Source organism: Ipomoea triloba, chromosome 2 (genome assembly GCF_003576645.1).
Source record: "Ipomoea triloba cultivar NCNSP0323 chromosome 2, ASM357664v1".
NCBI lineage: Eukaryota > Viridiplantae > Streptophyta > Magnoliopsida > Solanales > Convolvulaceae > Ipomoea > Ipomoea triloba.
Genome location: NC_044917.1, coordinates 9,490,310 through 9,517,301, shown reverse-complemented (window position 1 = coordinate 9,517,301; position 26,992 = coordinate 9,490,310). Strand labels below are relative to the sequence as shown.

The 26,992-nt window shown below is 35.4% G+C and overlaps 3 protein-coding genes across 6 annotated transcripts in view; all 3 read left to right on the top strand.

The window, feature by feature from the left end:
• The first annotated feature begins 322 nt into the window (after positions 1-322).
• LOC116006823 (iron-sulfur cluster assembly protein 1-like) lies at positions 323-4,544 on the top strand. Its single transcript, XM_031247323.1, has 3 exons — positions 323-762; positions 3,396-3,450; positions 4,199-4,544. Exons 1-3 carry the CDS (start codon positions 462-464, stop codon positions 4,347-4,349), a joined length of 507 nt encoding a protein of 168 aa, XP_031103183.1. The 5' UTR covers positions 323-461; the 3' UTR covers positions 4,350-4,544.
• Positions 4,545-11,653: 7,109 nt separating this feature from the next.
• LOC116011388 (mediator of RNA polymerase II transcription subunit 4) lies at positions 11,654-16,094 on the top strand. Of its 4 annotated transcripts, none has more exons than XM_031250951.1 (3): positions 11,654-11,871; positions 12,127-12,257; positions 14,621-16,094. In XM_031250951.1, exon 3 carries the CDS (start codon positions 14,633-14,635, stop codon positions 15,857-15,859), a length of 1,227 nt encoding a protein of 408 aa, XP_031106811.1. In that variant the 5' UTR covers positions 11,654-11,871; positions 12,127-12,257; positions 14,621-14,632; the 3' UTR covers positions 15,860-16,094. The 4 variants fall into 4 exon arrangements, with proteins under 4 accessions (XP_031106811.1, XP_031106810.1, XP_031106809.1 ...); XM_031250950.1 differs by having other exon boundaries at positions 12,127-12,403; XM_031250949.1 differs by having other exon boundaries at positions 11,654-11,874.
• Positions 16,095-18,755: 2,661 nt separating this feature from the next.
• The window catches only part of LOC116010243 (serine/threonine-protein kinase ATM), a 57,862-nt gene continuing 49,625 nt past the window's right edge, over positions 18,756-26,992 (top strand). Inside the window, exons 1-13 of the mRNA XM_031249564.1 lie at positions 18,756-18,994; positions 19,186-19,294; positions 19,387-19,530; positions 20,659-20,820; positions 20,923-21,118; positions 21,240-21,396; positions 21,473-21,612; positions 21,709-21,796; positions 22,053-22,156; positions 23,582-23,680; positions 24,636-24,692; positions 25,149-25,230; positions 26,720-26,794. Of these exons, the coding sequence (XP_031105424.1) occupies positions 18,917-18,994; positions 19,186-19,294; positions 19,387-19,530; positions 20,659-20,820; positions 20,923-21,118; positions 21,240-21,396; positions 21,473-21,612; positions 21,709-21,796; positions 22,053-22,156; positions 23,582-23,680; positions 24,636-24,692; positions 25,149-25,230; positions 26,720-26,794 (1,491 nt within the window). The 5' untranslated portion in view covers positions 18,756-18,916. The remainder of the gene's footprint in view (positions 18,995-19,185; positions 19,295-19,386; positions 19,531-20,658; positions 20,821-20,922; positions 21,119-21,239; positions 21,397-21,472; positions 21,613-21,708; positions 21,797-22,052; positions 22,157-23,581; positions 23,681-24,635; positions 24,693-25,148; positions 25,231-26,719; positions 26,795-26,992) is intronic.

The window sequence follows — 26,992 nt, the reverse complement described above, 5'->3', positions numbered from 1 at the left end:
GACAATTATTTACTCTAATTCAATCAAAGAAAACATAATTGATTCAACCAATTTCATCAATTGCGCTATATAATATTTGATATTATAATTTATATAAATATATAATTGTATATCAATTCAAATATTCTACAAATTTATTATGTGCAACACACGGGCAAAAAATACTAGTGTTTGTAATAAAACATAGACAAATTTATTTGATAAATCATGAAAATAAAATATTTTTTAAAAAAATACTGTACTCCTACTCCACATAAAATCTAGATAATTCCACTCTCCCAGAAAACAGGGTAAATACGAATCTATATAATTGTAAATTACTAAATTGTGTCCTTCCTATTCCCTCAAACGCATTTACGCACTTCAACTAACCTAAAATTCTCTCCCAGAAATCAAACAAACAATTTCAATCCCACAAAGAAATCGTTTACGCGAAATTATCAACGATTAATTCGGCAAGGATGTTGAAGCTTGCCGCCAACAGAGTTCTAGGGCTGGCGCCGCGAGTTGCGGCGGCGGAGAGGGCCACGGCGGGGCTGCCGCGGCTCTACCACGAGAGGGTGGTGGACCACTACAACAACCCCCGCAATGTCGGCTCCTTCGACAAGAACGACCCCACCGTCGGCACTGGGTTGGTCGGCGCCCCGGCCTGCGGCGACGTGATGAAGCTTCAGATTAAGGTCGATGATGAGAGTGGGAAGATCGTTGACGCCTGCTTCAAGACCTTCGGCTGTGGTTCCGCTATCGCCTCCTCCTCTGTAGGTTCGTTTCCTTTGGCCCTCTATCGAATTTTGATACCGATAAATATATTTTCGCTTTGTTAAATAATCTGTTTATTCTCTGATAGTTTAGAATAATACATGGATTGTTTCTTATGTCCGTGCATATATCGATAGTATGATTTGAGGTGAATTATACAGTACTTCTCTTTCTTTTCTTTTCTTTTATTTATTTAATTTTTTTCAATTGAAAATATGGAAACTGTTGTGTTATTTGCAATAGATTTCATTCTGTTGCTAAAGATTTATTTCTGTTCAGCTGCTATTTAGAGTTTTCATATTGGGTTTGTATATGGCAACAGTTTCAGTGCATTAAGAGTATAGCTGTAGTTAGGTATCTGTAGTGCATTACAATAGATAATCTGCTTGGCTGAATAAAATGCCTCTATTTTTCTAGTGATGGTTAAAATTACTAGAGAGAGCATTTATTAAATTATCATGGTCTCCTTTTGTGCTTGATCATATTTCTTTTCCCCTAGATTATAACTTAATAACAAATTAGTGAATTATATGAATACTACGGAGTGCTTGGAGCCAATAACATCATTTTGGGAGATTGATAAGTGGGAGATGTTAGCAAGAGAAATAATGCAATTTGAGAAAGATTTAGACCATGTTTCAGAATAGATGGTGGCAAAGAATCCAAAGATTGTTGTCTTATCAGTGATTGTGAAAGATGTATCTCAATCAGTTATGATGAGAGGCACTAGACTTGCTGAGGGAAGGCATGGAAATGAAAATCAAAAAGAATTTATATTTTTATAGCTACTAGAGATATGAGAGGGTAATTTTGGAAGATTAATTTATCAGGAAAACACCCATCCCTTGTCCCAACTCCCAAAAGCACTTCTCCGAAATGCCTTAAATTGAGGATTTTACAAAATAAGATGATATGTCACTCATCTACTCCAAGAAGCCTCTTCCAAGTTCTAAAGAATATCATTTGGCCCAACGTATGGGTCTTGGAGTAGAGAAGAGGCAAGAGGTTGTAGACCAAATAAGCGCTAACTGAATACCTATATTATGTGAAATTTCCATTGGGTTTTCATGGATCTGCAAACCAAAGCCGGAGTCTAGGATTGAACCTACTTTAGAACCTTGATGCCAAGAGTTTCAATTGTTGGGTGTCGACTGAGTTCAGCCCCTACTCGATTCGAGACGTGGCATTGTGGCTTACTGTGGAAGGATGTGGTTAAATGGTTAATGTCAACTTACTTATCACCCATTGGTTTTAAGTAGGATATGGCAACTAGATAGCCAAAGAACTTTGTGGTTAAGCGTGTTTGACTTACAGCGCTAAGATCCAACATCAACCATATTTCTTAGGGTGTATTTGTAGAGAGAAAGATGAGAGAATGGAATTTCCTTATGAGAGAAAGGAGAGTATATTTGTATGAGAGTTACATTCTTCAATGGTTCACTGTTGATTCTTTATCCATTGTCTATTATAATTTATAAATTTGTAGACCCATTGTTATGTTCTAGGTCCAGTAGTTTATAGTGGGAGCACTAGTGACCTCTCAAAATGTGGCCTATGTGGCTCCCAACTTCTAATCTTATGGTAGCTGCGCTAATTTGGTTCCTGGAAACAGTTTCATTTTCTGCGTTTGGTTGCATTCTGGAAAACTGTCTTTGTGTGTTTGCTTCATTTTCTGGAAAATGAGTTGAATTGTATAATTATATATTTTTATTATTTTATTTAATATATAAAATAATAATATTAATTGTAAAAGAAAGAAAAAAACAGACTGGTTCCAGCGGATGGTTTCTGGCGGAAACCAGAGCAAATCTGGACTGCTTTGGTTTTGGCCGGACCAGAGCAGATCTGCTCTGGTTTCCGCCAGAACGGGAGAGATCCATTTTGGCCATTCCGGAAAATGACTTCCGGAAGTCGTTTGCCAGAAAAAGTAGCTGATTTTCCTTGGCCACATTTTCCGGACGTTGCCAAACACCCAAAGTCCAGAAAATGGAAATCATTTTCCAGGCTACCAAACACACCCTAAAAGCCTAAGCCAATAGTTGTATTGCACATTTATGTTTATATGTTATATATGCTCAACATATAACTTGAGTAGGCTGTCCTTGCTATGTTAGAAGCTATAACTTGAGGGTGAAAATCAGAGGGAATTTTTATCACTTGTCTTGTTCCATGAATCCTATCTAGCCTCCAAGGAATCAGCCATTATTCTCAAAAACTGTATAGAGGTTTCCGGTCATGCAGCGTGAGGGTCATTGACTACACATCAGTATCTTTATTGCCGATCATTTTTCTGTTGATTAGCTGAATGCATGCTGTCCAGATTATTTGCACTGTTTATCCACTAAATAATTCTGGAATTTTCCTAGGACAATCTTTATTTTCTTTTCTTTTCTGTGGATAATTCATTATTGAACTTGCAATTCTACTCTGAAGTCTGAATGATATGTAATTTTAGGCATTTTTTTTTAATTTTCCATTTTACCAAGTCCTTTCTTTTTCTTTTTCTTTTTAATTTTTTTTATTGAAGTTGCAATTCTACTCTGAATTATATGTAATTTCACCAAGTTTTTTTATTTTCCATTTCTATTTTGTTTTACAGCATTTGTTTTTTAACCTTGTTTTCTTTTTTCTTTCAGCAACAGAGTGGGTGAAGGGGAAACAGATGGAGGAGGTTCTAACCATCAAGAATACGTATGTGCCTAAATCTTAAATGACCTTCTAATCTTGATATTTTATGTTACTCGAGTCTTTTGCAATTAATTGCTTCGGGTGTCTATACATGACTTTCCATCCATGCCTTTGGCCTACCTCAGTCATCTTAGTTGTATGGATTTCAAATTTTTTTTTTTTTTTTGAAGGGGGGGTTGGGTGGGTTTAAAAATACACACATAATTTTTACAGCGGTATTTGTTTTCATAGTCCAGTTTTGAAAAATTGTTTACAGATTACTTTGTATTTTAATATCCTTTTTATATTTATACCATTAACCAGTGCTTGCATGCCTAATTCAATAGAGAGTAAATATATGAAATCAAAAAAAAAATCCTATGAGCATCAAAACACGAAATCTAAGGGCTTTTCTTTTTCCATGTTACTTGAATTCTTTTGGAAGTGGTGAGGATACTTGTAGTTAAGGATCGTCCTTTGTTTTAATTCAGAGTAAAACATGCGAATATGCATTGATGACTGCAGTGAATGCCAAACTCTTGTATAGGAAATACTTGATTCTCTTGTACTGATTAATGGGTTACTATACTTGCAAAAAGCTTTCCTTTATAATCTCGTACTACTGCTGTCTTTACTAGTCCTGATATTTCTATGTGCAAGAATTAGTTCTATTTTCCGGTTCCTTGCTATATATATTCATTATTTATAATGTTTTGGTGTTTGAGCTGACCCGGGTTTTACAAGGGAAAGTGTATTGATGTTGGTGTTGCAGGGAAATTGCCAAGCATCTCTCCCTCCCTCCCGTTAAGCTCCATTGTAGCATGCTGGCAGAGGATGCAATAAAGGCAGCGGTGAAGGATTATGAGACGAAGCGAGCAAAATTATCTCCAATAGAACAAGCAGAGAAAGCTGCTGATGCTTAATTAAGTTTGCCTGAATAAAGGACATAGTATAAATGTTTATGTGAACCTTAGTTTCTCTTTTTTGATTTAAGTTGGGTTGTGCATTGTAAAATGGATGTTTTGGTGTTTCAAAATGTGAATTTTGTGCCGCACAGGACCAGTGTTATTAATCTGTGATGAGATTGATTAGTTTACGTTAAACAAGTTGCATGAAAACTTGTGATGCATGTCTCTCTAGTGCTTTTTTATGAGGATCTCCCAAATGCGAAAAAACTATTACGTATTTATGTAAGGATGTGCTTGGTTCGAACATGAGAATTGAAATGGAAGTGAGAATTAAATACTTGGTAATTAAAATGAGTTTTAGTGAAAGTATTTTGCAATATTGATGTTTTGTTATGTTTGACTCTATAATTGGAATAAATGTTTTTTAAAAAATTTTTTTAAAAAAATCAAGACAATTGATCTAGTGAGTAGGCGATGAAATGAGGAATGATAATACTGAATTAAAAGAACCAAATAATGTTTGATTCCTATTTTCATTCTTTGTATCTAATCTCATAAAACTAAACACATCCTAAATTTTTTCAAATGTCCTATGGTTTTTACTATTATTACAATGTAATGTATGTCAATATTGATTCCACTGAGACTCGAACCCACCACCTCTCATATAAAAAGAAGGGTACAATTCCACTAGACCACAAGGTCCTTGGCAATGAATTATTAGTGTTTGAATTATTTCTAACTTATGATTAATGAATGCAAAACAAGGACATCAAAACTCCTCCAGTGTGAAATGTATTTTCTCAACTTTCCACCAAAGAAACCCGTAGTTGTCATTCTTACTTGATGGTTTTATGGAATATGGGTCCATCATGAATGTTTTGGAACTCCAACATTTCGCTAACAAATGTGTTGTCTTCATTAGTCCCTTACCTTAGCCATTCACATGTCTCATCTATTAGATCTAAAATATAGTCTAACGATATAGAACGAATTTATGAGAAACCTAATTTCGTAGTAGTGGAAGCAAAAGTCATACGTGTTGATCTCCAGCCATAGTTAATATCTTGTTGTGTTGCCTCTTGAATAGTAGATTTGCAGAGTGTTAGCAGTTTTGTCTCACGCTTGACTTAGAACCCTAGATGGTGTATTGGTGGTTTTGTCCCACACTTGACTCAGAACCCTAGATGATGTATTGATATTTACTGAGTAGTATGAGTACCATAACTTTAGGTGTTATATAATTGTCTTGGTCTGCATCCCATCAATACAAACTTTATATAGACATAATGGTGAAATGTTGACAGAATCTCAATGTCCAATCCAACTAATTACTTAATGAGTCTAGTTCACTTACACCACATAATTAAAGCCCACAATATATAATGGCCATGTTTGGTAAATGACTAGCTAATGTTGTTAGCTGATTGGGTTAGAACTTAGAAGGTACTCTGTATAATTAATTGATAATATTAGTTGATTGTAGAAAACTGTTTGGTAAATTAGCTGTTAGCTGATAGCTATTTGGTATAATTTCTTTTCTCAAAAGGCTAATTGAAAAGGTTGCTTTGAGTAGCCTTTTGAAATTTAGTATTTTGGAGTTACAAAAAACTATTAACCAAACACTTATATTGATTTCTTAACCAAGTTAAACAACTAATAATGATCAAATAGGCCAAAATTGACTAATAGGCTAATTATTTACCAAACAGGGCCAATATATATTGTATTAGGAAAAGTCTTACATCATTTTCATCCTCCACCACCTGTCACATCGCCCTTCATCTGAATATGTATAGTTGTTACCCCTTTGTACACAAGAAGTGAAAGTGGCTTGGATGAGTGACAAAAACTCGTTTGGTACTTGAGTTTCTGCTAAAAAAAATGCAAATCTCAAACGAGAAATGCGTTTGTTGTGAGTTTGTCAATTTTCCAAAATTCTTTTTTTCTTCACCTGAAATACGACAAATGCGTTTGTTGTACAATATACAATGTAACAAATGCAAGTCACACTTGCCTTTGTTTAAAAAAAAAAAAAAAAACTGTAGATTCTCCCCAACAATGCTTTTGAGATTTTTGACTGAAATGGGCAAATTTCATGACGAATGGACAACTTTTAAAATTTGAACAAAAGAAGAAAAAACTCGTTTCAGACTTGAGTTTTTGATGGAAAAACGCCAAGTCCCACGTGAGTTTGTCAAAATTTTGAAATTCTTTTTTTTTTTCCTCCTGAAATACAATAAACACAAGTACAGTTTGGTATTCTCGTATGTATTCTTGTACAAGACACAAGCAAGTGAGACTTGCGCCTGTCATACGGCATACGACAAATGCAAGTCGCACTTACGTTTGAGCAAAAATAAAGATAAAAATTTAAGCTCTGTTCTTCTTCTCCGTCGCTGGAAAACTATTAGGCATAGTGCTAAGTTGCAGTGTCTCATCAAGCAAACACATTGGGCAAGAACAAAGAACTTGTACGTGTTAGCGATCTAGAACCATGACCAGAAGACAAGCTTGTATTCTAAATTTGGACCTCAAAGATAAGATATAGATCTGGACTATTTGAAATGGCAGCCATGGTCATGACTACCACCCTCGTTTCAAACAATCCATCTCCTCCTCTCATGGAATCTAAAATGAAGGTGGCGGCTATTGTCTCTTCCTTCGTTTCACATTATTGAAGTAAATGTTGTTTGATGATGCAATCATGCATGTATAAAAAAATTTAATTTTTTAGATAGTAATGACCATCTCAAATAATCATGGCTATTTTTTTAGGATAGTCATGATGACTTTCTTTGGACAACCACAATCACCGGATATCTTTAATAGATGGTGGTTGTGTAAAAAAAAATCAAAATTTTAAAAAATTAAATAAAAAACAAATAAAATGTTTTTTTTTAATTTAAAAAATACATGTCAGGCAAAAAAGTATTATTGACCCGGCCAAACAAGTCATATTAAAACTCAATTAAACATTTTTGCTAATTTAGGGGGTTCAAATGAAGTTTTTTTTTTTCTTAAAGAGATCAGTTGCACTACTTAAGGTGCCAATTATAATATGGACAATCCCATTATCTTGAAAGCCACACTTATTTCATAGGGGATGATAGTCTAAGTGTGATTCGGAATCACACAACACAACCCCATTTCATAAGCCATCAATATGGTCAATATTAGGGATGGCAACTCGAATTCATCCCCAACTCCCTGACCCCTCCCCGTTCCCCGACGGGGATGGGGAATTACCCCCCATCCCCGTCTTTGCAAGGGTTTTTCGGGGACGAAAATTCCCCACCCCCAATTTTTTTTTAAAAAAATTATACACTTCTTAATTTTTAGTACACTATAAAATAATATTTTATTTAAATTATATAATTAATTTATAAATTTATATATTTAAATATACAATTAGTCTAACATCCAATCATCTTAAAATACAACTTGTATAAAATACTTAAAATATTAAACAATACTTAAAAGATTCAAATTGTTTAAATTTTAAGTCCTAACCAAAATATTAAATATCCATACATAATAACTTTAAAAAGTAAAAAGAACCAAAAATTCAAATTAAATATTAGTAGATATAAATATTAGTATATTACATATATATATATATATATATATATATATATATATATATATATATGGGATTCGAGGTTCTCCCGAGGTCGGGGTGGGGAGAACAATCTCAATCCCCTGTGGGGATGGTGAAACTTTTCCCATCCCCGCCCCTGTTCTCCGAAAAATTCACTGCCCCTGCTCCCGTCAGGATGTGGACCGAATTCCCATCCCCGCCCTCGTTCTCTGAAAAATTCACCGCCCCTGCTCCCGTTGGGATGGGAACCAAATTTTTCCATCGAGATTGGATTGAATTGACATCCCTAATGGTAATCAATAGCATAATCAATATGGTAACTACTCCCATTCCCCGGTTTCTTCCTCTCCTCTTTCTGCCCTGGAAATGGTATAAGGGGAAATAATTTTCCTTACTTCCTAAAGAGGAAATGGTTAAAATGAAAATATATTTCATTATTTCCTAACCTTTGTCTAGCTTGTTGTAATTGAATTTTTAGTACTTCTTTTGTAGAACACACTTTGATATTCGCTTACATTCACCCTTGTGATTGAATTTGTAAAGTAGCTAAATTCAATTGTATTTCAAAAGTTTACCAAGTGAATCAAGTTCATGCATTGAAGGATTATCTGGTTTTTATCTTGTTAATCCTTCATACCATAACAAAAATATCTAACAAATCATATCCCAAATTTAAAGGAGGTGGGGGGTGAAAATGGATAGAGGCGCATGGTAGAGCACTGCAGGGGTATGGGGGCTTTGGCTCTACTGAAATCATAGTTGTAAAATGTGTTAGGCGTTCATCGTGTGGTGGATGAGCACCAAGTCATTGCCTAAGCAGGCGCCTTGGTTGCTTAATAAATTTTTATATTGCATTTGATTATAAAAAATACGTAGTAATAATAATAAAGCATTAAATGCCTAATCCTAACCCAAATTTTAAAACTCCAACCCAAAAAATAAAAGTCTAGTCCAAGTCCAAACTCTTAAAAGACTAAAAAACCCTAATTTCAAATCCTAAAATTTCATATTTTCACTGATGAAGCACTACATCTCTCTTTTTCCAAGCAGTGATAACAAGTTGTGATAATGAGCTTTGACGAGTGAAGGAAATCCAGTCGTTCGACAAGGCGAGGGGCTATGTGAAAACGATGGGTGAGGAGGCGAGCTACAACTATGATAGGCAATTGAGCGATGGGCGACTACAAAGGTACGAACTCCAACGTAGGTAGCGGCGACACACATAGGAAAAATGGTTGACTTGTCCGATGGCTGCCTAAATGAGCACCTACATCGGAATATGCATTGGCTTGGGGGCGCATAGTGCCTCTGTGATGTCTAGGCAGCCACCTAGGATGATTTTTGTAACACTTACTGAAACTTTTTTTTTAATAACCAGGTTTGCTAGCTTCGTCGGACAATATCTTGGACCCCATGAAGTCGGTCTAAGACCCATTATGAGGTAAATTGCTCCAATCTAGTTTCGAGATTCAACACCATTTTTTTTAATTCTAAAGCTAGTACTGCGTATTACTCCGTAAATACTAAGTAATGTTTATGGTGAGAATCCTTTACGTCGATGTTATGCATATTTTTAGAGAGCAAAACATAGCGACGGATACAAAAACAAATCTAAGTAAGGGCAAAACCCCCAATCTTGTGGTTATGGACCTTGACTTGGAGCAACTTAAGAGCATTTCGTATGATGACGCTTGTGGTATTCCCCATATGAGGATGAAAAATTATGCTATAGACCCGGGTCTACCTTGCAAGGTGAACCCGGGTCTATGTTCACAATTTTAGAACTCAATGTTCACAATTTTAGTACTCTATATTTACAATTTTAGAACTCTATATATATTCGTAATTTTAGAACTCTATATTCATAATTTTGTTATACACTCAAAATTTGTGTTATACTGTTGAACATAGAGTATAATGTTGAACATAGAGTTTTGATACTGTTGAACATGAACATAGAGTTATATATAAAATTGTGAACATAAAGTTATAAAATTGTGAACATAGAGTAATGAAATTGTGAACATGGAGTTATGAAACTCTTAATATAGAGTTATGAAATTGTGGACATGGAGTTATGAAACTCTGAATATAGAGTTATGAAACTCTGAATATAGAGTTATGAAATTGTGAACATGGAGTTATGAAATTATGAACATGGACCCGAGTCCATGGCATAACAACTAGATAAGGATGATGGATACCAACGTCGGGTAATCCTTTTGTAGCAGTTTTCGATTTTCACCGGGTTCAAGTGTTCAACTCTCTTGTTTGATGTAATAAATAGGGAAAATCGCACTTTTGGTCCCTCAGTTGTTGCCCGATCTGCAATGTGATCCCTCACTGTCAATTTTATGTAATTGGGTCCCTAATAACCTTAAACCTTAGTCAATGTAGTCCTCTGGTCTGATTTCTCACTAACTAGAGTTAAAATCATGGGCAATTTGGTAATTTTGCAACACCCACCTTAATAATTTCTCCAATCCATACCTGTCTTCTTCTTCCTTGGCGTCGTCCAATCGTTCCCGCCGTCCTTGCACATCGTTCCCGCCGCGCTTATCGAAAACCCCGCCGGAAATGGTAGGTATGGAGCTCGCCGGAGTAATGCTGCTGGAGATTCGTCGTCGTCCTCCTCCTTCGCGCCGGATCTCCGGTGCTGCAGGTCAGTTTCCGCTTCTAGGCTCGAGGAGGGTGGGTCCACCGAGCCTCTTCACAAGTCTTGCAATGTTGGGGATCGAAACACCCTCGCGCTTCTCTTCGACATCAATGACAAGAATAATGCGCCCAATGCGGATACGAAAGTGGAATCGAAGAACACTATGTTCTTCAGGCTAGCTCATTGTGATGAGGAGCTAGTAGAAGATGCAGAAATTGGGGAGGAAATTATGGTTCATGTCAATACCTTGCAGCCAAATGTGGTGGCTGCTAATGGCGATGCCTCCATGGAAAGAGAGCTCAAGACGATGAAGGAGTATATCGATCTTGAAATCTAGAGTAAGAGCCAGTAACCAAAGGATTTGAAGGATATTGCTAGAAATTTATGGGAAGCAGCTTTAGTTTTCAGTAAGAAATTGCGAAAATGGAGGCAAAAGCAGACTGCTAAGAAGCTCGAAAGTGGAGACGGGAAAAGAGTTGATCGTAATAGTTTCTCTAATCCATACTTCCGCCATTAAAGCACTGCAACTGTAACACATACACACCAAAACAACTAACAAGCACCCTCTTCCTCACCGTGAAAACACCAACTTCAATTCGGAAACTCAATCAGTTCACCATGGCAAACATACAAACACGCCGAAAATAAAAGGATGGGCCAGAGATCTAAAGCTGAGGCCAATCAGATAACGCCAAGGAGGAAGAAGACGAGCATGGATTGGAGTAATTATTAAGGTGGTTGTTGCGAAATTACCAAATTTCTCATGGTTTTAACACTAGTTAGTGAGGAATAAGATCGGAGGGCTACATTGAGTTATTGACTAAGGTTTAAGGTTATTAGGGACTCAATTGCATAAAATTGACAGTGAGGGATCACATTACAGATTGGGCAACAACTGAGGGATCAAAAGTGCGATTTTCCCTAATAAATAAATAAATAAAAATACAGATATAAACCATGTCGTTTTTATTACTCCAAAAAAAAAAAAAAAAAAAAAAAAAAAACATGTCGTTTTGAGATGCTGTATATATAATTTATAAAAATATTTCTCCATTCAGGCTTCACCCCGTCTACCGTTCTGCATTTCAACGCTCCTCCGCCTTCTACACCTCCACCCCATACCTTCACCTTCCGGCTTCTCCTCCACTCATTCAACAGCAAACACACTCCCGCAGCCGTGCGCCTTCTTGCGATTCAATCCTTCACTCCTTCATCAGCAGTCAGCGAATTGTCGTCAGTGGCCGGAGCCCGTCGTCCACTCGTCCGGAAACCAGCAGCAGCAGGTCCGAAGCCCTAAATCCCCTAACTCTAATAATTTTCTATCATTTCTATGAAGCATTGTTGATTTGTTGCTGCAACTATACTATTTTGATGCTTTGAAAGAGAAGTATATATTATCTATGCAAACCATGAAATAAAAAATAAATAAGAATAGGAAAAAGGATTACCATTTGGTCTGATCTCATTTTTCTGTTGAGTCTATTCCGTAATAATTTTTATTTTTATTTTTCATTGTTTCACATTTTTGACCGAAGAGCTCTCGCTTCTTTCCTCGCCTCTCCCGCCTCTCGCCTCTCGCCTCTCTGCCTCGCTGCCTCTCCCGTCACTGCCTACCAGAGTATCGGCTACTGTCCCTCTCGGCCTCTCGTCTCCTCTCAGGACTCAGGTGTCCTCTGTGGCTCTGTCGCTCTGTCCCCGTCTCACCGTTTGTGTCGCACGGACACCGCCACACCCGTGACCAGTCGCCGGCTCGCCGCCTTACCGGTCAGCAGGACACAGGAACACCGCCTCTCGTCTCCTCTCAGGACTCAGGTTCATATTTTTGCCCTAATTTATATAATTTTATTTTTGCCCTAATTTTCCTAATTTCTCTAATTTTATTTTTAATCAATTTAATGTATGTGCTTTGTTCAATTTGTTTATGAATGTGAACATTGTCTCAGTTTCATAGTTTCTTCAATTTGCGAATCAGTGAATGTGAATTTCAAGTGTTCAGTTTATTTATTTATTTATTTTATTTCAGTCGTTATGTGCTTTGTTCTATTTCTTGATTTTTGTATGTGCTTTGTTCAATTTTTTTCTTGATTTTTGTTAGAACTCAATCGAAGAACTCAATTCGAGTTTGTTTGCTGTAGGCGACAGAATTTCTTCAGTTTATGAATGTGCTTTTTGTATATGAATGTGAGCAGTGTCTCAATTTGTTCAATTTGTTTAAACAGTGTCTCAATTTGTCTCAATTTATTCAATTTATATCAACTATATGAATGTGAGCACTGAGGCCTGAGCAGTAAGTATGTCTAAATTCTAATATTGTTTTGAATGTGAGGATTGTGAGCAGTGAGGAAGTGAGTATGTCTAGATTTATTTCAGTGTGCCAGTGAGGCAGTGAGTATGTTTTGAATGTGAGGATTGTTTTGAGTGATGATTTATTACATGATTGCTTAGTGTCGTATGTTGAATAAGATATTTGTGATTAAGCTTCAAATGAAGCAATTTTATACTGATTTCAAAATATGAGAGAGCGTAGAGGAGTATTATCCCGTAGTTCATCATAAAACTTGTATTGTATTTTGTATTTTAACAATCTTATTCGTATTTGATATTTTGTATTTGAACATTTTGAATTCATTTTACTTTGCTTCTTCACCCCCACTCAAAAGAAATCTTGGCTCTGTCCCTGCGTAGCACACTAGCACGAAATTCTGATTCAGTGCAGTTGCCTATGGGTTTATACAATTATACTCTGTTAAATCTATTTCTTGTTCCAGCTTATCCATTGTTTCTGATGTTGCCTACAGTAGTTTAGCTTGTCATCTAATAAACTGATTTTTCGTGTCAACAAATAAAGATTTGTAGTTTGTACTAGTAGCCAACATTCTAGAGACTTGTGATTTGCTGGGAAAAAAGAATTCTGTAAGATTGTTTTATGAGATTTGTAAAATTATTTTTGAGAGATTTATTCATAATTGATTAATTGTTTAATTGTGATTTGTGAACATTGCATTTTGAATGAACAATCTAGAGGGATTTCAGAATATGAGAGAACTGAGGAGTTTTATCTCATAATTTGTCATGAATATTGTATTTTGTATTCGAATCATTTTATCTAACTAATGGTATTTCATATCTTGTCATAAATATTTTTTACCATGTTTTGAATTGCTTTAATTTCATGCCCACTCAAATTTATTCCTGGCTCACCCACTGGATTTCTTTAATTCGCCTTATTACCTTTTGTTCTTTATCTTTCTTGCCTCCAGTCATTGAAAGCTTCGATTTCGGTGTTAGGGTTTCAAACATCATTTATTTGAACCAGCAAAACATGGCATCTTTCTGGGCATTGACTTCAATTTTCTAGTTTTCCTTTCCATTTTCCGTTCTTTTTCAAAATGGAGACTATTGTTATATAATGTTCTCTTTAAGTCTGTGTTGTTCTACTGGAATTAAAGTAACTTTCATTTGAGTTGAAACTATTGTTATATAATGTTCTCTTTAAGTCTGGTTATTATTTAAAAAAGGAATATTTTAGCAATTGTAAGATTTTGTATCAATTTTCTGTTGTGATTTAGGGCGGGAATTGGAATTTATATAGTATTTCTTATATTGGTGGCTAAATTTTATGAAGTATTTACTCTTTTTTTGGGTATTAATTATGCTTAGATGGATGGATGAGAGTATCATTTCTGGAGTTGTATATGTGGATATCATTTGCAAACCACATTGAAGTCAGAGTAATTGTTATCATTTTGGTTGCAGATAAGTAGTACAGAAAGTTGACAAGAAGCTTTTCTAAGACGTTTGTTGATTGAGATAGTCATTGCTAGTCCCTACTCCCTAGAGTCTTTTGTGTTTAATCTGTGGTTTTTATAGTCTCTAACTACTAACTAGAAACTACATCCAATCCTAAAGCCTATATTCATCATACTTTTGAGGCTTAAGTTCATGATTTCTTTGAAGTTCCATTGCTGTAAATCTGATTTCTTTCTGGCTTCACATCTGTTCTCATTGTGTATTTCTTTGGATTTTCAGCCAGGGTCCAAGATGCCACAGAATGTTCCGCACCAAATTTTGCAATCACCGGCCAGGCTTGGCCTTCCAACTCCTAATTCACCCTCTGTTCAAAACCCCCCCTCTCCCAAGGTATCTTCTCAAGTCTCTCAATCTTACCCTCGTCAACAGGCAAATCTCTCGAATACAACCTCCACTTCTTTAACTCTGCTTTCACTCCTCCCACCACTCTCGAGAGCTCAGTCTCTCCTCATTCAAATGGCTTCCCTTGCCTCTCGACTCTTTGAAGTCTCACCCAACCGGAACCAATGGGTCAGTGCATTTCGAGGTGCTCTGCCTTCATTTTTACCTTCTCAACTCCAGGCCAGTCAACAAACTCCTCCCGACTCTTGTCCTTCTTCCACAAAAGAAATCCTTTCTCTCTTCAATTCTCTTCAATCACAGCTATTTGAAGCTGTTGCAGAACTTCAAGAGATTCTTGACCTTCAAGATGCAAAGCAAAGACTCTCTCGAGAAATCCGTTCAAAAGATTCTGCAATCCTTGCTTTTGCCCACAAACTTAAAGATGCAGAGCGTGTTCTCGACATGCTTGTAGATGACTATTCTGATTATCGCCGTCCAAAACGGGCCAAATCAGAAGATAATCCTAAGGACTCTTCATTGACAACTGTTGCTACTCAGCTAAAACTGTCAGACATATTGTCATATGCTCATAGAATTAGCTACAGTACTTTTGCACCTCCAGAATTTGGTGCTGGAACAGCTCCACTTCGGGGAGCGCTCCCACCTGCTCCACAGGAGGAGCAAATGCGTGCTTCTCAGTTATATAATTTTGCTGATCATGATGTTGGTTTACCTAAAACAGACGAAGGTAAGGAGAAAATTATTGAGCCACTCATTGAACCCCCTATTGCCCAGCCAATGGAAGTCAATCATCTTCCCAATCTCTCATCAATTCAGGGCCTTTTCCCTTCAAATATTGTTGTACCATCAGGTTGGAAACCTGGAATGCCTGTTGAATTACCCACTGATATACCGCTTCCTCCACCTGGGTGGAAGCCTGGAGATCCAGTTCCCCTTCCTCCCTTGGACTCACTTTCTCTCCCTCCAAAGGTGGAGGAGCCACCAATACGTCCACTACCTCCCCCTGGCCTGCCAAAGATGCCGGAAACCATACAGGTTCGGCATGTGCAGCTTGATATTGACGATGACAGTAGTGACTACAGCAGTGAAGGAGCCAGCTCTGAGAGTGAAGATTGATTTGTATTGAGGAAAAAAAAATCAATTAGCTTGTGTCTCCTAGATTTGGACAAAAATGACTCAAAGGTATACTAGTTTTAGTGGTATGTTTTGTTGTAGTATTTGATAGGTGTTACTAATCTTCTGTCCTTGAAGATACATGAGCTGAGTAGCTGACCTTGATTATACAATTGTGGAAAAATTCTTTTATCTTTTGCGTCTTAAAATTTTATTTGAATGGACTTTATTGTGGTTATATGCTTCTCCCTAGAGAATGAGGAATGCTGATTGTTTCTCTACTATATTTTTCTGCTGTGTGCTGAAGGCTTTTGAGGTTTGTTGATCTGCAGGAAATTACCTTATTGTTTGGGCTTTAGTGATGTAGAATCTTATCATCAGAGATGCAAAGTATCATAATTGTATGTTGGCAATTGAAGGACAGGATCTGGAATTTCAGTTAAGGGTGTGTTTGGTAACCTATAAAATGGCTTTCGGAAAATGTTTTCCGAGTTTTGTGTTTGGCAACGTTCGAAAAATGTGGTCAACGGAAAACATTTCCGTTGACCAAGGAAAATCAGTTCATTTTTTCGGAAAATGACTTACGGAATTTTTTTCCGTAAGTCATTTTTCGGAATCGCCAAAATAGTTGTTTCACATGTTTTCGACCAAAACCAAGCCATATTACCCATGACCATGGATCGAGGTGGGGAAACCGCCGAAAACCTCTGCTACATTTTTTTTTTAAATTCTATTTTTTAATAAATACTATTATTTTAATAACTATTATAATTTTTTTTTTAAATAAAACAATTACAATGTTTAATTATACAATTCTATCTATTTTCCAGAAAATGAACAAAACACACAAAGACATTTTTCCATAATACATTCAAACACTGGAGTATTACTGATTCTACCTACCGAAGCACAGTTGACTCCATTGAGGTTCGAATCCACTCTTATCATCCATGTGGGAGTGTTAACCGGGACATCGAGTGTCACTAGATCACAAGGTCTTTGACTAATGGGTGATATATTATTGACTACTTATATAAATGTATTATATAAAATGTATGTTTTCAAAAAAAAAAATATAAAATCTCTTATTATAATAAAGAGAGGGGATTTGGCCTATAAAAATGCCCCATTCCTCCCGCCCAAATATTGCCCGTCGTCTCTTATGTAAATAAGACAACTGATATAAAATTGTCATTTAAATTCCAAATAAGACAATTTTCTTTAATGTTGTCATACACAATGATTATCAACAAAAGTTAAGGTCAAACTTTAACTCATGTAGGGTTACTCTTATGTAAACCAGTTTTTGTTCATGGTCAATTGTATATTGCTGCTTCAAGGATTAGCAACCCTAAATGTTTAAGAATTTTGATAGCCAACGAAGGTGGAGGGAGTAGTAATTATACTACCAATGTTGTGTACCATGAAATTTTTAATAATTCGTAAATTTCTAATATTAAATAATAAATGTGTTTAATCAAATTTTAGAAACTTTTATTGCATTACAATAACTTCGAATAACTTCGATTAAATAATAGCATTAGTTACATTCGCGCATCGCGCGGGTACAATACTAGTGTATATAATAGAGAAACATTTTTTTTATTTTAAATTTATATACAATACATCCCAAGTAATCCAAAAGATATTTCATTTCAATTCACTTTTATATGTTTTTTATTCGCATCTTTCACAAGTTGAGTATTTTTCAAAGGACATTGATGAAGTGTGTCAGTGCGTGTTAGAGTATCCTGAGCATGTCCAATTGTAGGAGGCAAAGTGCTCGTCATATTGATTTTTTCATATGAGAGAGGGTTCAAACTCTTGATCATGTTTTATGCCACAATAGATAGATAGATATATAGAAGTGTTTTCTATCATGTATGATAATAATTTATAATTGTTGTTAATTATTATATATATACAATAATGATGAACTGGTGTTTGTGATGAATAAAATAACAGTGAAACTATTATCTTCCAATATAATAGTCTTTTACTCTGCCTCCATCACAACAGTACGGTTGAATTAGAATCGAACCGGACAATGTAACAATCAAATCGGAAAAAAAAAATGGATTTTAAGAAAAAATCTAAAAGATTTCAACTTTAATTTATCATTTGTTGAAATCGTGAATCAATCATTTGAAATCAGAATCAAACCACGGTCACATCTAACTTGAATCAAACATTTGAAATTAGAATTAAACCACGGTCATGTCTAGCTAGAATCAAATTGCGATCAAATTAAACCAAGGTAGTGGTGAACACCGCAAATTATACTGTGGACCATGGTCATGGCTGATACTGCAGTTGTGTTGAATGGATACTGCAGTTGTGTTGAAAAGATACTGCAGTTGCATTGAGAGGAAACTGCAGTTGCGCGGAACAGAGGCCGTTCATCGGTTCAACACAACTGCAGTATCGGTTCAACACAACTGCAGTATCGGTTCAACACAACTGCAGTATCCGTTCAACATAACTGCAGTTTTAGACGGATAAAACGACATCTGTTATGCGCAACTGCAATTCCCTTTCAACACAACTATAGTATCTGTTTAGCACAACTGCAGTATCTGTTCAACACAACTGCAGTGACCCATGATTCACAACGCATTGTGGACCATGGTTCACGGTATAACGACTGTGGTGAACACTTGTCAAGCACTATTATATATTAGAGTTCTACTATATGTATTTTCTATTTTTAATCGATTACTTTTATTTCATGATGTAATAATTGTGAGTAGGGAGTAAAAATTGAAAGTAGAATTTGGGGGTACGATTAATATTTAGTCACACATTGTACAACTGTACAATTATCATTCACGGCTCTGCTAAAACAATAAAACCCTCACCCTTGTCTCCCTTAAAACCCTGTAGAGACTAGAGTGTAGTCTGTACTCTCAAAACTCACATATCCTTCTCTGCGCCTTTCTTTTCGACTCAACTGCCATTTCTCTACCTCGCTCTCGACAACAAGGACAATCTTGCAAGCTATAGTTCATCCGATTGAAGAATTTCTTGAAAGGGTTTTTTTGCTCTGGAGAATCATCCAAAATGGCGTCTAAGGTCACTTCGAGAGACATTCAGGAGATTGTCTCCAAGCTGTCCTCCGATAAACCCAAACCCCGAGAAGTAACCGCCTTTTGACTCTACTGTTTCTCTCAGCGCTTAACTAATGACCAAAAAATAGGCGGCTTAAAATGAGTAAAAAAGAAAGAGAAAATCATTTCTAATGATTGATAATTGAAATTTTGGTTAAGAGATTTCCTTTCAATTTCTTAGTTATTATTATTATTATTATTATTATTATTTTTTCATTATAGGAAGGGATTAAATTGCTGAATACATGGCTGGAAGGTGAGAGGTTAATAGGATTTTGTAAATACATTGCAGACAAGACTGCTATGCTTAAACCCAAAGAACTTCCTCACTGTGAGTTGACGGGTTATAAATCTGGTTTTGAAAATGTTATAATGAATGAAAGTTTGAAATGTGAGGACTGAGGAGAGTTCATTTTGATGCAGCTGAAACATGGCCTTTTCTTATTGAATTGCTAATGAAATGTGTATTGCTGGAGATATCCAGTAGCAAGAAACGGCCACCGAAGTTGACTTTTGCAAAAACACTTCGTATTGTTGTGCAAAGGGCAGAGGACCCTCGATTTTCAGGTTGGCTTTTTGGATGGTTATCTTTGAAACAAGATGTTTATGTTCTTATGCTTTATGCAGAGTAGTTCTCATGGTTCACAATGTAATCTTTCCCTACACAGGTTTTTCAATTTTAGTTGTTACCTCTGAAATGACTGCTTTATTGAGTTAGAGATTTTTATACAAATTGCATGATCATCATTGGAATAAGAAAATGTGGCCAATCCAATAGAAATAGCTGGATCCCCATTGACATAGTGAAATTTACATTGAAATGCTCTTGTAATTGAAAATTCCTGAGGTATGCTAGTGAAATGTGGGTTAATTTTTTTACCTGAGTAATGAATATTATTTTGACTTATCAGCCACTGAGAGCCCCTATGTAGCCACGTCTAAATAAGGGTGCGTACATGTAAAAGTATTGCTAATTAACTTCATGACAATGTGTATAATTATTCTACTATCCTTGGTGCACCACTGCACCCATTCTTGTGCAAGACTACATACGCATCTCGCTTATTTCAAGTTGACACTTTTCTGTACAAGGGAAAGCTGAGTGGGTTGGCAATTATTCTATATATCTGTAACTAAATATATCTAGGTTAGAAATGCATTAAACTCCACTGGCATCAAATATTTCACTATCTCCACATTAGGTTCATAATGTATATCATGTTATAACATTTTTTGGTGCTTTTTTCCAAGTGTTTTGCCAGTAACTTTGAACTACCGCAGTTTTCCTTTCAGATGTATATTTGTTGACTTCTCAAACTTTCTTTTGACTTGCCAATAAACATCTACCTTTGTAAGCGTATATGTTTCAACATTGCGATGCCATATTTGTGGGCAAATAGGACTTTTGAGCATTTGTAGCTTTTGTCTTAATATCTAATGTTACGGTGGAAACTTAGAAACAGAACTCCACATCATTATTTGGCAACTTTTGCCCAAATGGATTATCATTGTGCATTTCATTACTTTATGCAGATTTAAATGGTGTTGAAACCCAATCTTATTCATGTAACTTAGAGATGTTGAAAATCTATTGGAGTTGCATAAAATCAAAACGAGACCTGGGGGGAGAATTTTGGATCAAAGGCATTGACAAATAAATTGCTAATCTATATCATGTGATTATAATTCTGGCAGGCAAGGCTCTGCTTCTTCTCCCTGTTGTAAAGTTGCTCTTCAAACATGTCTGTGATGTTCTAATGGATGTTCCTAGTTTCCAATCCGAGTATAGCACTATTCTGCGGGATCTTTTATCAGTAAGACATTATGGACTTCACATGAGGAAACGGGCTTACTGTAGTGAGTATCCTTTAGTTCAAGCATCTGTTGGATAGAGTTTTTTGGAAAAAAAATTCAGGTTGGTTCTTCCATATTGATTTTTATTTTATTTTGATTGACAAGGTCTTGTGCTATTCTACATGGAAAAAGTGCAAACAAGCCTGAGTGCGAAACTTGATGGTCAATTGAATCCCAAAGATGAGATTTTTCGCTGCATTCTGACCCTTCATTCTCTTCTTGAAAATCCCCCTGGAGATTTTCCTGATGATCTTAGGGAGCACATAATAGTGGGTTTTACTGTGTTTTTTACTCATATAAGGTAGAACATGTTCAGGTGCTTGTCATTTTATTTTCTATGCAGATGAATGTTTTTATTTCTCCTGAATTTGTGGTTTTACATTGGAGTTATTGTCTGTACTCTATATGCTGATGCTTTTCAGGGACGAGGGAAAGGTTTCGCGCAAGCTAATAGAGTGCATTAACTCATATTTATTAATAGATGGGCCGAATTTGGGCTGTAAATACCTAGAAATCCATAAAGCAGTGCAGCAGTTTGTGTTCCGCTGTTGGACAACAACCCATGATCGAAGCTTAAAGGTTTTCAATTGAATATCATATAGTAATGCATTACTCTGTTTCCTTAATGTGATTTTTACTGTTCCCTTCTTTGCAGGATTCAATTGTTTTCTATGCGAGGCTACAATTAAATTTGACTAGAGGTGCTACTGATGGGGGTGCTTTGCTAGAACAAGTTCTGGACGTTGTGGGCAAGGAATTAGACCAAATGAATAGTTTGTGCAACAATTTCCCCCGGTTAGTGTTGTTTGTTTATTATATTGGTTTTATGCTCTGAGTGCTGTCTATACTCTATAGTTCTATAACACTTGCTTATTTGCTCCGTGTGCCTAGGAAAGACAATATCAGGGATGAAAAATACCAATCCTTGACAAGCTCACAGTGCAGTATCATGGAACTTGCTGCCCTCGTCTTTTGTCGGGTAATAATTGCTATCTTTTTCACTTATTTTTACTCATTGATTTTCTTGTTCTATAATATTAATGTTAAATATCTCAATAATTTATTTATTATTATATGGAGGACATCATGGATTTTTTGAATGTGGAGTGCTGCTTTTCAATGTTTTGGTATCATAATAATTGCTAAGATGTGATTTTCATAAAACCTTTTTTGCTTTTTTTTTCATTAAGTTGAGGTGCCTATATAATACTGGATTTTTTTGGTATCTTGCTCAGGCTTGTGTAAATACATCAAAGGCACAATTAGCTGAAAAACGAGCCAGAAGAGAACATGCTGTTGTCCAGATAAAAGAGGGGCTTATGAGTGGGAAGTGGTCTTGGTATGTTTATAGTATTTTAGCCTATAGTCCTAATCTATTTGTGTATTGTGAATACATCTAAATATGTAGTGAATAGAAACAATGGTTGAAAAAGGAGAAAGATAGGTAGAAGAGAGCTTTTTCCAAGAGCATTACAAAGGGCATATTATCATATTTTATTTGTAGAGAAGCACTAAGAAGGGCATATAAATGTTTTCCAAAGCATAACTAAGGGATATGGTACACTATGAACTTGTGAAATCCATGATTCTTGTACTTGAGGTATATAAAAAGTTTAGGAATAATGCTCAAATAGCCCGCTGAACTACAAGTGAAAATGCAATTAGGCCATCCAACTAAAAAGAACTGTGAACAGTAAAAAATCATGCAATTAAACCAAAATTGACCTGGTCTTCCGGTTATCGCTGACATGGCTGTCACCGCATTAAAAAATATTATTTTTAATATTTTAAATAAAAAAACCCCACCCTCCTCCCCATCTTTGTCTTTGGCCGGAGACGAAGATAGGGGAAGGGTGGGTTTTATTTTTTATTTTTAAAATTTAAATGATATATATTATTTAAAATTATTAAAATAAATTAAAAATAATAAATTTTTAATGGGTGACCACCACATCAGCAATAACCAGAGGAACAAGTCAACTTTGGTTTAATTGGATGATTTTGGATTGTTCAAGTACCCAATTGCAGTTTTTTTAAAGAGTTGAATAACCCAATTGCATTTTTGCGTGTAGTTTGGTGGCCTATTTGAGCACTATTCCAAAAGTTTATGAATTCCTGCATCCCATTTATACACCCTTCTTTGCACCAAGAGAATAGACTTCTCAAGTAGTTGTATTGCAATCTATACTCTGGAGTTAATTCTCTTGTTTACTTGAAGCTTACTCCTTTTGCTGGTGTGGCATGACTGGTAAATGGTGCTGCTGCAAGAGTTATGGACTTATGTCAACTGTTTGTATACCCAAGGCTTTTCATAATGACATATTCTCTCACCCACCGGACCTGCATTGCAGGATCATTTAGGAAGGAGTTTACCCTCTCCTATACCCATATATTTTTTGGATTTGAGAGTGTATTTTGTTCTGGAACTTCTCCACATCATTTGAATCAAAAGGATGTATCTTGATTATCATTTATTAACCACTTGTGCCTTTTCTTTCCCTATTCGAATCTTTTCTTTTGATTCTAAAAAATGTGATTAACAATATACAAAAATAGGACTAGAGTGTTTGATTTTACAACTGTCAATAATAAGAGAAACATTTTGTGAATGACCAACATACTCTCTGAAATGGACTGATTAATGTTATGCATAACCAACATTCTTTCTGAAATGACCAACGTACTCTATGAAATGGACTGATTAACGTTATACATGACTTACCTTGATATTTTGATTATTAACTCAATTGATGTGTTTCAACAGGCATGCGGCTTTTTGTTATCTCATACATAATTACTATACCCGCATCAAGAGGGATGTTTACATCTATTGGCTTGAGAATATATGTGCAAATTTTGAGAGGTCTGTTCTGATAACATGTTGAGGTTTGAGTATAAATTTTGTCCTACTGGTTAAAATATATTAATATTATTCTATATTTCTATTGCAATGTATTAGAATGTTTTACAAATTTCTGCATGCCCTTGTGTTACAATATTGGCATGCTAAAAGTTTCTATACCTTCTTTAGTACTTGATTCCTCTAAATAATCTTAGTGCATCTGCAGTAGATACTAGATAGTGACTTGTTAATGTTTTACTCATGTCAGTGTTGGTATAGTGGAGTAGTAACTTTCTCACTAATTCACTATAAATGCACAAATAGTGTTTCTCTTTGATGGTACCTGTTTTGTACTGCAATTATTACTGTAATTGTTATGCCGACACGAGTTATGCTATTGACAAACTCACAAAAGACTAGGGGATATCACACTCTAGGGGCACAGTTTTTTATTATGGTCATTATTATTATTATTATTATTATTATTATTATTATTATTCTTATCATTGTTATTATATCAACAATCGTACACAGCAACAGAACATTCCAGAAAAATCTAGATGAAATACAATAAATAATTGTGGAATGAATATGGTCTGTCAAAGGAATGACAAATTCACATCCAGTAGTCATCAATATTTAGTTCAAGTCATTTATGACTCTGACCCCAATTTTGTCCAGATGAAATATAAAATGAAAAGTAGGATGTTGAATTTGCATTGTGTATTATTGCATTCTGAGGAGTGTCAGTGTCTGATACCTGTATGATCTGCAGATGCCACCATGCAGCCTTAAATTTGGTGTATGTGCTTTTATGAATGCCTTGAGCTTTGTAGGTGTAAATTGATGCTAGAGTAATTTGACAATTCAATTCTAGATTGATCTTTTTGGCTCCAGTATATGCCATGCATAGACTGCAGAAAATTCTCTTAATATGTAAAGTGGTTTATTCCAATAACATTTGTTTTTTATGCAGGATAGTGAATGATGCCAATACCAAGCATATGTATGATGGTTTGCTATGGACATTGCGGTATTTACTTCTTATTTCCATGAAACATTTAGGCTTCACCTGTTCAGTCGGGACATATTTTGGCTTATTTAGAATGAAAAAAAATAAACATTGCATTGATGGGCAGATCAACCTTTAGGGTAATAAGCCAAGGTCTTCTTATGCATAGTTGTTTTTTTTGGGCTCACGGAGAACTCCTTTCAATGCTCTTTCTTTGATTGACCTTTTGGATATATTCAAACTTGCATTGTGTTTTGTCTTGTTATTGGATTCTTTTGCTGTACACTCTTTGTACAGCCTTTGTGTTCTTCAAGGCAATGCTAATTAAAATTTAGATTTAAATATTTTTTAATTTATTAGTGAAGTGTTGTGTGATGTCTATTTCTCTGCTGGTTGTATGTATGGTAAGGCATTCATGACATTTATTTAATTTAGGATATGTTCTGCGTTTTTTTGATGACCTTTCTGCATTTATAGGAGTCTTCAAGGACTTTCTTGCTTGCTGTTATTCCCTGTTTCAGGCGCAGATATGTTATCACAGCCACCTAAAGCAAACAAGGTATCTTTTTTGGGACCTTACGGTAAGATCATAGAGAAGATGTTTGATACCATGTATTTCTATTTAGTTACGTTTTGAAACTGAGGGATTCAAGCCCTGGCCGGGGGCAAATAACCACCAGCAGCAAGGTGAAAGCTTAAATATAAAAACCAATGAAAGAATGTGTATTATATTAATAATATTGTAATGTATTATGATGCATGCATTCTAATGCTGTTATACATTCATATATAGGTACATAATGGGCTAAACTTAGTGCTAGACCCTAAGGTTTCTATATTTCTAAACATTATGAAAATCTTATCTACATCTTTGCGACCTTGGAGTTATTTCTCACTGGAAATGGGCCTGGATTTCTGTTCTTCTGGCACTTTGTTATTCTAATTAGTTTTGTGATTAAATTACTACTGTTTGGTATAGATAAAATTGAGTTGAACTTTCTTTGTACGGAGTAATTATTTTTTCATTTCAGAATTTTCCCTTAATTTTTTGGAAAAGATGATGCCTTGTCCGGTTGTCCCAATATATTTTGTCTTTCATTTTCTGTAAACAAATCTAATCATGCACATAATTTTTAGTAATTTCACATTGGAAAAGATGATGCCTTGTCCCAAATCCCATAAATTTTGTTTTTTACTACGGTCTTTTGAAGTTTTGGTTGTTTAATCATGTTTTGATCATCTCACTTTAGTCATGACTTTATTTAAAAGAGAATAAATGAGACATTTATCATGTTTGACTACCTTTAATTGTTTTAATTTATTTACTCACTTTCTCCCTTCAACACCCTCCATTGTCAAACAGTTAGTTAGGAATCTGAGATAAGAAAAAAAATTCTTCAATCTGAGTGGCAGTTTTTGTTTCTTTCTTATCATCACCCATTTTGGTTAACATCAACCGTTGTTTTACATCTTTCATGGATGTGGTATTTACTCTTTATTATGAGAAGAATTTCATTGGCCTACATTGTCTAATGCCCCAGCTTAATCTTGTGGTCTTTCTATGCTTAATGTTAGTAATCTGCTTGTAATATATTTTCCTAGAATGTTTGTTGTTGGGTTTATTCTCAATATTGAGCTAGAATCCAAGTAAATGCAACATGTCTGAGTATGATTTAGAAAATTCTAATTTTCATTGTAGATGCCTCACATGGGAAATCACAGTAGTTTGGGATGTACTTGTTGTATACTTGTATAACTACTCTCTTATTATTATGTGCATGATTAGAATTTTTGAAGATTGATGGTTATTTCAAATAGGTAAATACTTCAACCATAAGGGAAAGTTTTCTATTTCATGGTTACATGAATACTCTTTAGTATCAATGCGTTTTCAGTTTCTTGGGTCCTTCTTCTCATTTTTCTTTTTTAAACCAATAAAAAAAAAGAATACAGAAGGAAAAGTTGGCACGTGTTATGGGCACTTATGGCACTGTCTATTTTAAACCAACAAAAAGATTTGTCGACTTACTTTTCCTGAAACTTTGCAGTGTGACAAAAGTTGGCACATGGTATGGAGCTGTCTAATACATGGCTTGCCTACATTCAGTACTGTCCCTGCAGTTGTAAGTTCTGGGTGTATTATATTTTTAAAATCGTATTTGATAGGTTTTATTTTCAGGTACTGCTGTACTGGAAGGTGCAACCAGTGTTGTCATCATTTAAAATTCAAGCACATTATATTGTCTTTGTTTTAAATTTTAATGTAGATTTCAGTTGAAACTCTTTCATCTTAAAGTGAACACTTTTCTAACAGTTTCTAT

What these genes read in the sequence shown, in the direction of transcription:
- LOC116006823 (XM_031247323.1), top strand. Translation starts at nt 462, where the DNA reads ATGTTGAAGCTTGCCGCCAACAGAGTTCTAGGGCTGGCGCCGCGAGTT. An exon ending in TATCGCCTCCTCCTCTGTAG is followed by an intron (nt 763 to 3,395) that starts GTTCGTTTCCTT and finishes TTTTTCTTTCAG; the next exon opens with CAACAGAGTGGGTGAAGGGG. An exon ending in GTTCTAACCATCAAGAATAC is followed by an intron (nt 3,451 to 4,198) that starts GTATGTGCCTAA and finishes TTGGTGTTGCAG; the next exon opens with GGAAATTGCCAAGCATCTCT.
- LOC116011388 (XM_031250951.1), top strand. Translation starts at nt 14,633, where the DNA reads ATGCCACAGAATGTTCCGCACCAAATTTTGCAATCACCGGCCAGGCTT.